Source organism: Gorilla gorilla, chromosome 1 (genome assembly GCF_029281585.2).
Source record: "Gorilla gorilla gorilla isolate KB3781 chromosome 1, NHGRI_mGorGor1-v2.1_pri, whole genome shotgun sequence".
Taxonomy (NCBI): Eukaryota; Metazoa; Chordata; class Mammalia; order Primates; family Hominidae; genus Gorilla; species Gorilla gorilla.
The window spans coordinates 214,075,406-214,087,525 of NC_073224.2; the positions used below are offsets into that span (position 1 = coordinate 214,075,406).

The following is a 12,120-nucleotide window of genomic DNA, read 5'->3' on the forward strand; positions in this document are numbered from 1 at the left end:
CGAACGTCGGCGGCCGCGGTTCTGGCGTTCCCTGAGGCGCCGGGAGCCTGCGCCGGCGTCCTGCCGGCTTCGTCTCCTCAGCGGCCATGAGGCGGACAGGCCCCGAGGAGGAGGCCTGCGGCGTGTGGCTGGACGCGGCGGCGCTGAAGAGGCGGAAAGTGCAGGTGGGACGCTGGGGGATGAGAGGGCGTTGGGAACCAGGTAGGGCCTGGAGGCGTAAGACGGGAGGAGTTTGGGGGACACCTGGAGATGATGAAAGCGAAGTCGGGGACAGAGAAGGGAACAGCGTTGGAGATTCACAGGCGAGAGGGATTGTGGTCTGAAGAAGGTCGAAAAATGGGGCTTGGGGAGGATGGGAGGGACGGAAGGAAGGAGCGTGCTGTTGAGGGGTGTGGAGGAGCGGTGCGCAGGGAGGGGCGGCGAAGGTTCAGGTGTGGGAGAGGCGGAGGGAAAGTTCGCTCGGAGCAGTTGAACTGACCAGGCTCCCTAGGAGGCCACAGTCCCTGCGAGACGTCCTAGTAGAGGCTGGAGCATTGGGAGATGGATGCGAATGCAAATTGGGGGAATTCTCACCCCGGGGTCTGTTTCCACCCAATTTGCCAAGTTGCAGGCCAACTACCTGCCCAGAACCGGTAACTTTGAGGGGAAAAGTAGAAGCTATGGGAAGGGGAGCTGGCCTCCTATGTACTGAGCAGTCACTGGGTGCCGGATACTGCATTAGATACTGAATATGCGTTATATGTATCGTCATTCTTACTGGGAATGAGGAAACTGAGGTTCAGTAACTAACCTAGGCCCGCCTAACTAGAAGGAGCTGGAAATCACATTCAGGTCTGTCACCTAGGCAAGATGCTCTTCAGTCACTGTAAAGAAACAAAAGTGCGAGATAATAATCATTCATGTTTATTGAGCATTTTATGCTGGTGCTAAGTGTTTTAGGTATGTTACCTTGTTTGGTACAATTCTATATGGTAGATAGTGTAATGATACCCATTTTACATACGGAAAACAGGCTCAAAACAGACACTAGGGGCAGGATTCTTGCTCTCAGGTTGCTCACAGTCTTATAGGGAAGAAAAGAGGTGTATAAATAATAACAACAATACCTAACCTTTATTGAGTGCTTTCTATGTGTCAGGCATTCTGCCGAGACTTTATACACTTTATCAATGGCAAGTACTCACCGAAATTCAGTAAAGTAGATTTTGTCATTATCCTGGTTTTATAGATAAGAAATTTGATCGTTTTATTATTATTATTTATTATTATTATTTTTTGAGATGGAGTCTTGCTCTGTCGCCCAGGCTGGAGTGCAGTGACACGATCTCAGTTCCCTGCAAGCTCCACCTCCGGGGTTCACGCCATTCTCCTGCCTCAGCCTCCTGAGTAGCTGGGACTACAGGCGGCCACCACCACGCCCGGCTAATTTTTTGTATTTTTAGTAGAGACAGGGTTTCACTGTGTTAGCCAGGATGGTCTCGCTCTCCTGACCTCGTGATCTGCCCGCCTCAGCCTCCCAGAGTGCTGGGATTACAGGCGTGAGCCACTGCGCCCGGCCTATTATTATTATTGTTATTTTTGAGATGGAGTTTCACTCTTGTTGCTCGTGCTGGAGTGCAGTGGCGTGATCTAAGCTCACTGCAACCTCTGCCTCCCGGGTTCAAGCGATTCTTCCGCCTCAGCCTCCCGAGTAGCTGGGACTACAGGCGCCCGCCACTACGCTCGGCTGAGTTTTGTATTTTTAGTAGGGACAGGGTTTCACTATGTTGGCCAGGCTGGTCTTGAACTCCTGACCTCAAGTGATCCGCCTGCCTCGGCCTCCCAAAGTGCTGAGATTACAGGCGTGAGCTACCGTGCCCGGCCGATTGTTTTATTTTTTAAAAAATTATCAAAATGGCCGGGTGCGGTGGCTCACGCCTGTAATCCTAGTACTTTGGGAGGCCGAGGCGGGCGGATCACCTGAGGTCAGGAGTTCGAGACCGGCCTGGCCAACATGGTGAAACCCCGTCTCTCCTATAAAAAATACAAAAATTTGCTGGGCGTGGTGGCAGGTACCTGTAATCCCAGCTACTCGGGAGGCTGAGACAGGAGAATTGCTTGAACCCAGGAGGTGGAGGTTGCAGTGAGCCGAGATCGTGCCACTGCACTCCAGCCTGGGTGACAGAAGACTCAGTCTCAAAAAAAAAAAAAAAAAAAACAAAATGTGCAGTAGCTATTTATTACTCCTTGAATTAGGAATAAGCCGTTTGTACCCTTTGAATACATTCTTGAATGACATGGGATGCGTGGGAAACTTGTATACCACTTTGATTTGTTAGTTAATTTTGGAGACAGGGCCTCAGTCCGTCACCCAGGCTAGAGTGCGGTGGCGTAATCACGACTAACTACAGCCTCAACACCCCCGGGCTCCAGGTGATCCTCTTGCCTCAGCCTCCCGAGTAGCTGGGACTACAGGCATAGTGCCACAAAGCCCAGCTCATTTTTTGTATTTTTTTTTTTTGTAGAGACGGGGTTTCGCTGTGTTACCTAGGCTGGTCTTGAACTCCTGAGCTCAAGTGATCTGCCCACCGTGGCTTCTCAAAGTGCTGGGATTACAGGTGTGAGCCACTGCACCCAGCCACCAGTTTAATTTAGAAGGAGAACAGAAATAGAATTAGGAAGAGTTCAGGAGAGCGAGAAAGGGAATATTCCACAGGGAAGAGGAGAGCCAATATTTGTCTCTCTGTCTATAATTCTGTTTTGTTGTTGTTGTTGTTTTCCGAAATGGAGTCTTGCTCTTGTTGCCCGGGCTGGAGTGCAGTGGTGCGATCTCAGCTCACTGCAACCTCCACCTCCCGGGTTCAAGCAGTTCCCCTGCCTCAGCCTCCAGAGTAGCTGGGATTACAGGCATGCACCACCTTGCCCAGGTGAATTTGTATTTTTAGTAGAGACGGGATTTCTCCATGTTGGTTAGGCTGGTCTTGAACTCCCAACCTGAGGTGATCCGCCTGCCTCGGCCTCCTGGGATTACAGGCGTGAGCCACTACGCCCAGCCTAATCTTGTTTTATTGTTTGTTTTGTTTCTTTTTTTGAGATGGAGTCTTGCTCTGTCACCCAGGCTGGAGTGTAGTGGCATGATCTCGGGTCACTGCAGCCTCTGCCTCCCAGGTTCAAGCGATTCTCTGCCTCAGCCTCATGAGTAGCTGGGATTACAGGTGTGTGCCACCATACCTGCTAATTTTTGTATTTTTAGTAGAGACAGGGTTTCACCATGTTGACCAGGCTGGTCTCGAACTCCTGGCCTCAAGTGATCCGCCTGCCTCAGCCTCCCAAAGTGCTGGGATTACAGGCATGAGCCACCGTGCCTGGTCTGTCTATAATTCTTATACTCCCAAATCCTGCCTTTTTCCCTGGCAATGTTATGGTGAAAACATTTGTCTTGTTGATGTAGTGCATGACAGGTATGGAATCCTCCAGGATCTCTAGGCCCTTAACTTATTCTGATTTCTAGAGGCCTGGACCTTATGGCCATACTCACTAACACCATTTCTCCTTCTTGTTACTTGATTCCCAAAGATACTTGTTAAAATCTTTGGTTCCTGACTATTATCTATTACTCTGACTTCTAACCCAGAGAAGAGTACTAAAGATTCCCTTTCACAAGGTGCCTCTTCCTAGAGTGGCTATCAAATAGGCATACAGTCCTTTGAGTTTTAATGTCAGGGATGGATGGGCAGTAGCTAGTGTCCGTGCTTTTGAAAACATGCCTCTTCCCCCTTGATCTCTCAACAGAATGGTTTGCTATTTTTGAGAGAATGAGTAGTTTGTAGTCTGGCCAGTAGACAATAGTAGTCTATTTTGGAGTGAGTTTGCTTCTCTCCTAATTTGAACTACCCATTTGGCCTCATTACTTAGGCCTTGTATGTATACTAGATTTGCTTTCATTTTGTTTTTATATTATGAAAATAATATATGTTTGTTTAAAAAAAATTAAATAGGACTGTGGCTCGTGCCTGTAATCTCAGCAGTTTGGGAAGCTGAGGCGGGAGGATCACTAGAGGCCAGGAATTTGGGACCTGCCTGGGCAATATAATGAGACCCCAACTCCACAAAAAATAAAAAAAGTTTATCATGGGCGGAGGAGTGTGGCAGTTTTAATGTACGTCCACAAATTCTTCAGTACTTTTCCTTCTAAAAGAACTTAATTCCCCTTTCCTTGAGCACAGACAGTATTTAGTGACTCCAGTGAATAGAATGTGGTAGGTTATAGTGTTAGAATTCTGAGTCTAAGCCTGGCCAACATGGTGAAACCCCATCTCTACTGAAAATACTAAAATTAGCCAGGCTTGGTGACGGGTGCCTATAATTCCAGCTACTCAGGAGGCTGAGGCAGGAGAATTGCTTGAAGCCAGAAGGTGGAGGTTGCAGTGAGCCAAGGTTGCGCCACTGCACTCCAGACTGGGTGATAGAGTGAGACCCCATCTCAAAAAAAAAAAAAAAAAAAAAAAGAAAGAATTCTGAATCTAGGTCATAAATGACACTGCAGCTTTAGCTTCATTGTCTCTTTGGGAGAAGCCAGCTGTCATGTTGTGACGACACTCAAGCAGCTCTGTGGAGAGGTTCATGCAGTGAGGAGCTGAGGCCTTTTGCCAACAGTTGTGTGAGTGAGGGAGTCATCTTGAAACTGGATACCGCACCTCTAGTTGATATTTTGAATGCAACCTCACTAGACTGTGAGACAGACCCACCCATCTAGGCTTAACCCAAATTCTTCATGCACAGAAGTTGTGAGATAATAAATGCCTGGCTGGATTTCAGACTGGTGACCCACTTATACCTCTTATTTCCCCCTTTTTGAACATAACGTCTGTAACAGTTATGCCTGTTCCAAATTGTGTGTTAGATGTATGAGGGAAGATAATTTGTCTTTAGTTCACAGGCCTGCAGATCTAAAGGAACTGTATTTAAACTACATTTTTGGACTTCACATGTACCTGTTTTAGATGCTAGTATCCTTGATATTAAGCTAATGCTATAAAGAGATGAGATTTTTGTAGAGTTTTGGGAGGGAGGGAGTATATTTTGCATATGGGAAGAATGTAAGTAATTTGGGGCCAGAAGGTGGACTGTGATGGTTTTAAAATATGTCCACACTCTTCCCTTCAAGAGGTGGAGCTTCATTCTCCTGCCTTTATGTTTGGATTGGACTTGGTAACTTGCTATTTATTTATTTATTTGTTTGTTTATTTCTTTGAGATGGAGTCTTACTCTGTTGCCTAGACTGGAGTGCAGTGGCATGATCTTGGCTCACTGCAACCTCCACCTGCTGAGTTGAAGCAGTTCTTCTGCCTCACCTTATGAGTAACTGGGATTACAGGCGTGCACCACTATGCCCGGCTAATTTTTGTATTTTTAGTACAGACGGGGTTTTACCATGTTGGCTAGACTGGTCTCAAACTCCTGACCTCAGGTGATCTACCTGCCTTGGACTCCCAAAGGGATTACAGGCGTGAGCCACTGCGCTGGGCCATAACTTGCTTCTAAGGAATAGAATATTGCGGGAACTGATGGTGTGTGATTTTTTTCAGATTGGGTCATAAATGGCTTTGTGACCTCTCTTGATTGCTCACTCTGGGAAAAGCTAGCTTCCATGTTGCTACATGAAGCCTGTTAACAGCCATGTTAGTGAGCTATCTTGGAAGTGGATCCTTTCAGCCCCAGTTAAGGCTTCAGATGATTGTAGCCTGAGCCAACATCATGAATGCAACCTCATGAGAGACCCTGAGCCAGAACCACCAAGCTAACCACCCTGAGAAGCTGTGTGAGATTAATGTTTTTTTGTTTTGTTTTTGTTTGTTTGTTTGTTTTTTGAGACAGAGTTGCTCTGTCACACAGGCTGGGGTGCAGTGGCACGATCTCAACTCACTGCAAACTTTGACTCATGGGTTCAAACGATTCTCCTGCCTCACCCTCAGTAGCTGGAATTACAGGCGCCCACCACCACACCTGGCTAATTTTGGTATTTTTAGTAGAGACGAGATTTCACCATGTTGGTCAGGCTGTTCTCAAACTCCTGACCTCAGGTGATCTGCCTGCCTCCGCCACCCAAAGTGCTGGGATTACAGGCATGAGCCACCACGCCGGCCGAATGTTTATTGTTTTAAGCTTGTAAGTTTTGTGGTAATTCATTACAAAGCAATACAACACTAATACAGCTAATATTAAGAAAGATTTTGTGAACAATATTTGGAGACTTTAATACCCACTTTCAATCATGGATATCAACAAGGAAAAAAGATTTGAACGATACTACAAACCAGGTAGACCTAACAGACAAAAATATAGAACAGTCTACCCAACAACAGCAGAATACATAGTCTTCTCCATGACACCTGGAACATTCTCCACAAATACTAGGTCACAAAACAAATCTCAATAAATTTAGAAAGATGGAAATCATACAAAGTATATTCTCCATAATGGAATGAAAGTAGAAATCAGTAACAGAAGAAAAAGTAGAAAATCCACAAATAGGTTGAAATTAAACAGCACATTTCTAAATAACCAAGGGTCAAAGAAGAAATCAAAAAGAAAATTATAATAGAAAGTACTTTGAGATAAATGAAAACAAAAATACAATGCACCAAGATTTATGGTATGCAACTAACACTATGCTTAGAGGGATATGTATAGCTGTAAATGCTTTTATTAAAAAGAATCTTGGCCAGGCGCGGTGGCTTACACCTGTAATCCCAACAGTTTGGGAGGCTGAGGTGGGTGGATCACCCGAGGTCAGGAGTTTGAGACCAACCTGGCCAACACGGTGAAACCCTGTCTCTACTAAAAATACCAAAATTAGCTGGGCGTGGTGGCAGGCGCCTGTAATCCCAGCTACTCAGGAGGCTGAGGCAGGAGAACTGCTTGAACCCAGGAGGCGGAGGTTGCAGTGAGCTGAGATCGTGCCATTGCACTCCAGCCTGGGCAACAAGAGTGAAACTCCTGTCTCAAAAAAAAAAAAAAAAAAAAACTTAAATAATCTAATATCTACCTTAAGAAACTAGAAAAAGAAGAGCAATCTAAACCCATAGTGACCAGAAGGAAAGAAATAATACAATTTAGAGTGAAAATAAATAGTAAAGAAAAACAATCAGCATCAAAAGTTGGTTCTTTGCAAAGATCAACAAACTCAACACACCTTTAGCTAGACTGATCAAGAATAAAAGAGAGCACAGTGGCTCACACCTATAATCCCAGCATTTTAGGAGGCTGAGGTGGGAGGATCCCTTGAGCCCAGGAGTTCAAGACCAGCCTGGGCAACATAGGGAGACCCTATCTCTACCAAAAAATACAAAAATTAGCCTGATGTGGTGGTACATGCCTGTAGTTCCAGCTACTCAGGAGGCTGAGGTGTAAGGATCACTGAACCCAGGGAGGTTGAGGCTGCACTGAGTGGTGATTGAGCCACTGCACTCCAGCCTGGGTAAGAGAGTGACACCCTGTCTCAATCAGTCAGTCAAGTCAGCAAGAGGCCAGGTGAGGTGGCTGAAAAAACCCTATCTCTACTAAAAATACAGAAATTAGCCAGTTATGTTGGTGTGCGCCTGTAGTCCCAGCTACTCGGGAGGCTGAGGCAGGAGAATCACTTGAACCCGGGAGACAGGTTGCAGTGAGCCGAGATTGTACCACTGCATTCCAGCCTGGGCGACAGAGTGAGACTGTCTAAAAAAGAAAATAAAGAGATAAAAATAATTATAAGAGAATACTATAAACAACTGTATGCTAACACATTTAGATAACTTAGATGAAATGGACAAATTCCTAGGAAGTCACAGACTACCAAACTTGTCTCAAGAAGAAATAGATAAAAATCAACTGACTGTAAATGTAAGGGTTTACTTCTGGACTTTCAGTTCAATTCCTTTGGTCTATAGACCTATAACGAAGAGATTGAATTAGTAATTTTAAAACTTCCTGCAAAGAAAAGTCCAGGTCCAGATAGTTTCTCTGGTGAATTCTACCAAACATTTAAAGAATTATACCAATCCTTCAGACTCTCTCAAAAAAATAGAATAGAAGAGGAGGGAACACTTTCCAACTCATTTTGAGGCCAGTATTACTCTGATACTAAAACTAGACCAAGATATCACAAGAAAAGGAAATTATGGTCTGGTATCCTTTATGAATACAGATACAAAAATACTCAACAAAATACAAGCAAAACAAATTTAGCAACACATAAAAAGGATTATAAATCATGACCAAGAGGAATTTATCTTAGGAATGCAAGGTTGGTTTAAATTTGAAAACCAATTAATATACCATACTAATAGCATAAAAGACAAAAACCACATAATCATGTCAGTAGACACAGAAAAAGCATTTTGACTAACATCATTTTGTGATTAAAACACTCAACAGACCAGGAATAAAAGGCAATTTTCTCAGCCTCACAAAGGGCATCTATGAAAACCCAGTTAACATCATACTTAATGGAAGAAGACTGAATGTTTCCACTCCTAAATCAGCAACAAGACAAAGATCTTGCCACTCTGTTTACCATTGCACTAGAGATTTTATGCAGGGAAATTTAGCAAGAAAAAGAAATAAAAGATATCCAGATTAAAAAGGAAGAAGCAAAATTATCTGTTTGCAGAAAATATGATCTTATGTATAGAAAATCCTAAGGAATCCACTTAAAAAATTAGAAAAAATGAGTTCAGCAGTGTGACAGGATACAAAAATCAATTGTACTTCTGTATGGTAGGATTTTATCCAAAAAATGAAACTAAGGAAATAATTTCATTTACAATAGAATCAAATAGAATAAAATACTTAGGCATAAATTTAACAAAACAGTGCAAGACATACACTGGACACTATAAAACTCATTGAAAGAAATTAAAAATGTAAATAATGGAAAGACATTACATGTTCATTGATCAGAAGACTTAAGATAGGAATACGCCCCAATTGATCTACAGAATCAGTGCAGTCCTTATCAACATCTCAGTTGTCCTTTTTGCAGATATTGACAGTCTGATCCAGAAATTCATGACATCCAAGGGATCTAGAAAAGCCAAAACAAGCTTGAAGAGTAACAAAGTTGGAGGAATCACATGTACTGATTTCAAAATTACTATACAGTTACAGTACTTAAGATGGTTTGATACTGTCATAAAGGTAGACACATTATAAATCAAAGGAATTGAAAGTCCAGAAGTAAACCCTTATATTTATGGTCAGTTGTTTTGTTGTTGTTGTTGTTTTTTTTAGAATCAGGGTCTCAATTTGTTACGCAGACTGGAGTGCTATGATCACACTCAGAGTGCTGATGTGATCATAGCTTTATTGAGATATGATTCATATACCATAAAATTTGCCCATTTAAGTATGTACCCCCGAGAGATAGGAAAATGTATGTCTGCACAAAAACTTGCACACAAATGTTCTTAGAAGCGTTTCTCATAATAGCCAAAAAGTGGAGACAATCCAAGTAGTCATCAACTGATGAACATCAACTGGTAAACAAAATGGTATATCTAGGGTTGAGTGCAGTGGCTCACGCCTGTAATCCCAGCACTTTGGGAGGCTGAGATGGGGCAGATCACTTGAGGTCAGGAGTTCAAGACCAGCCTGGCCAACATGATGAAACCCCGTCTCTACTAAAAAAATACAAAACTTAGCCAGGCATGGTGGCAGGCACCTGTAATTCCAGCTGCTCAGGATACTGAGGCAGAAGAATTGCTTGAACCCAGGAGGCAGAAGTTGCAGTGAGCCAAGATTGCGTAGCTGCACTCCAGCCTAGGTGACAGAATGAGACCCTGTCTCAAACAGACAAACAAAATAACACAAAATGGTGTATCTATATAATGGAATATTCTTTGGCAATAAAAAAGAGTGAAGTATTGATACATGCTACAACATGGATGGACCTCCAAGCATTAGGCTCAGTGAAAGAAGCCAGTCACAAAAGACCAGATATTGTATGATACATAAAAGGCCCAGAATAGGCAAATCTGTAGAAAAGAAAGTAAGTGATTTTCTGGGCCTGGGGTGGGATGGGAGTGAGGAATGACTGCTAAGGCTAGAGGGTTTCTTTTGGGGGAAATGAGAACTGTTCTAAAATTAGATTCGGTGATAATTACACAACTTCATAAGTATACTAAAACTTAACTGTATACTTAAATGGGCAAATTTTATGGTATGTGAATTGTATCTCTATTAATAAAGCTGTTAAAATGAAAAGAAAGACGCTTTGTGGAAGAGTTAGACCTTAAATGAAGGGCCAGATTTTGTTGGAAATGGGAGTGCAGTGGGACATTATGAATAGTGCCACAGAAGCAGGAAGTATAAGGGATGTTTGTGAAACACGAAATAAAAGTTAAGGAGTCTTGAAGACCACCATAATTTTTGACAGCAACTTCAAGTTTGGGGGTCCCCAAAACCATTCTCGGGTTTCATAATTTGCTAGAAGTACTCACAGAAGTCACTGAAAGCTGTTATGCTTACAGTTTATTGCAGTGAGGAGACACAAATGAAAATCAGCCAATGGCAGGGGCATAGAGAGCCAAGTCTGGGAGAATCCCAAGCCTAAATCTTCCAGTGTCCTCCTAGTGAAGAAATAGACAATGCCAACTGCTCTCAGCAGTGATATGTAACAGTACACACAGAGTACTGCCAATCATGGAAGCTTAACTGAGCCTTGATGTCCAGAGTTGTTTTGGGGGCTTAGTCACATGCATGTGGTTGACTCACCTTCCTGCTGACTTTAGTTTTCAGCCCTTATAGAGGTCATGCTGTTAATGCATGTCCTAAAGACCCCTCCATAAATCACATTGTTAGCACAGATTATTTGGTGTGGCCCAAAGCTCCCAGGTTAAAAAACAAAACAAAACACTCCTATCAGGTGGGACATTCCAAGGATTTAGAGATTATCTCTCAGGAGCTGCCAGGCCTCTCCTTGCGTAAGATTTTTTTTTTTTTTTTTTGAGACGGAGTTTCAAAAAAACTTTTTGCCCGGGCTGGAGTGCAATGGCACGATCTCGACTCACTGCGACCTCCGCCTCCTGGGTTCAAGCGATTCTCCTGCCTCAGCCTTTCATGTAGCTGGATTACAGGCGTGCACCACCAACCCAGGCTAATTATTTTTGTAGTTTTAGTAGAGACGGGGTTTTACTGTGTTGGGATTACAGGCACGAGCCACCGCACCTGGCCAAGATTCTTTACTACATAGGGAATAATTCAATTTGGCTAAAGTGTAGACTATTCCCTGGAGTTGAAGGTGAGCTTAGGAGGGTAAACTAGTGCTATGTTGTTGGAAATTGATGGAAAGCATTTGTTGTCATGGGAGCTATCTCTTAAGAAGATTAACCCATTAGTGGTTATTTGAGAGTGTGTAGTATCCTGACAGGTAGGCTAGAGGAATTTGGAGGATACTGCTGAAGTCACTATGAATCATGAATCCCCCCCCACTTTTTTTTTTTTCAAACAGACAGGAGCTCGCTATTTTGCCCAGGCTGATCTCAAACTCCTGAGCTTAAGTGATCCTTTAGTCTCAGTCTCCTGAGTAACTGAGATTATAAGGCAGCACCACCATGGCTAGATAATCACGAATGTTCTTACTGGCATCTAGAATGGTGAATCCTTTTCAGAAGATTTTCAATTTACTTTGCCCAGATCCATCACAGGATTTATCTGTGGCACCTGTGGCCTTATGAAATGTAGTTCTTAAATAGTAAGACATAGAAATTGAAATTACTCCTTGATCCATGGGCTACAGAATGAATATTGTGTTAACAGGCATGAAAACATTAATCTTCTTGTACATCTCCATCAAGCTCTTGAGTGGCTAGGAACATTATCAATGAGCAGTAATATATATATATATATATATATTTTTTTTTTTTTTTTTTGAGATGGGGTCTCTGTCACCCTGGCTGGAGTGCTGTGGCACGATCATGGCTCACTACACTCCAGCCTGGGCTCAAGAGATCCTCCCACTTTGGCCTCCCAAGTAGCTGGGACTACAGGTGCATGTCACCACACCTGGCTAATTTTTAAATTTTTTGTAGAGACGGAGTCTCACCATGTTGCCCAGGCTGGTCTCAAACTCCTAGGCTCAAGCAATCTGCCTGCCTCAGC

At 43.3% G+C, this 12,120-nt stretch overlaps 1 protein-coding gene across 3 annotated transcripts in view; it reads left to right on the plus strand.

Moving 5' to 3' along the window:
- The window catches only part of AUNIP (aurora kinase A and ninein interacting protein), a 22,995-nt gene continuing 10,875 nt past the window's right edge, over nucleotides 1–12,120 (plus strand). The window contains exon 1 of one of the 3 annotated variants that reach the window (XM_004025204.5): nucleotides 1–164. In XM_004025204.5, the coding sequence (XP_004025253.2) occupies nucleotides 87–164 (78 nt within the window). In that variant the 5' untranslated portion in view covers nucleotides 1–86. Of the gene's footprint in view, nucleotides 165–5,594; nucleotides 5,801–9,679; nucleotides 10,010–12,120 lie in introns of those variants that run through there. The other 2 variants (XM_031009487.3, XM_055388256.2) reach the window with 2 other exon arrangements.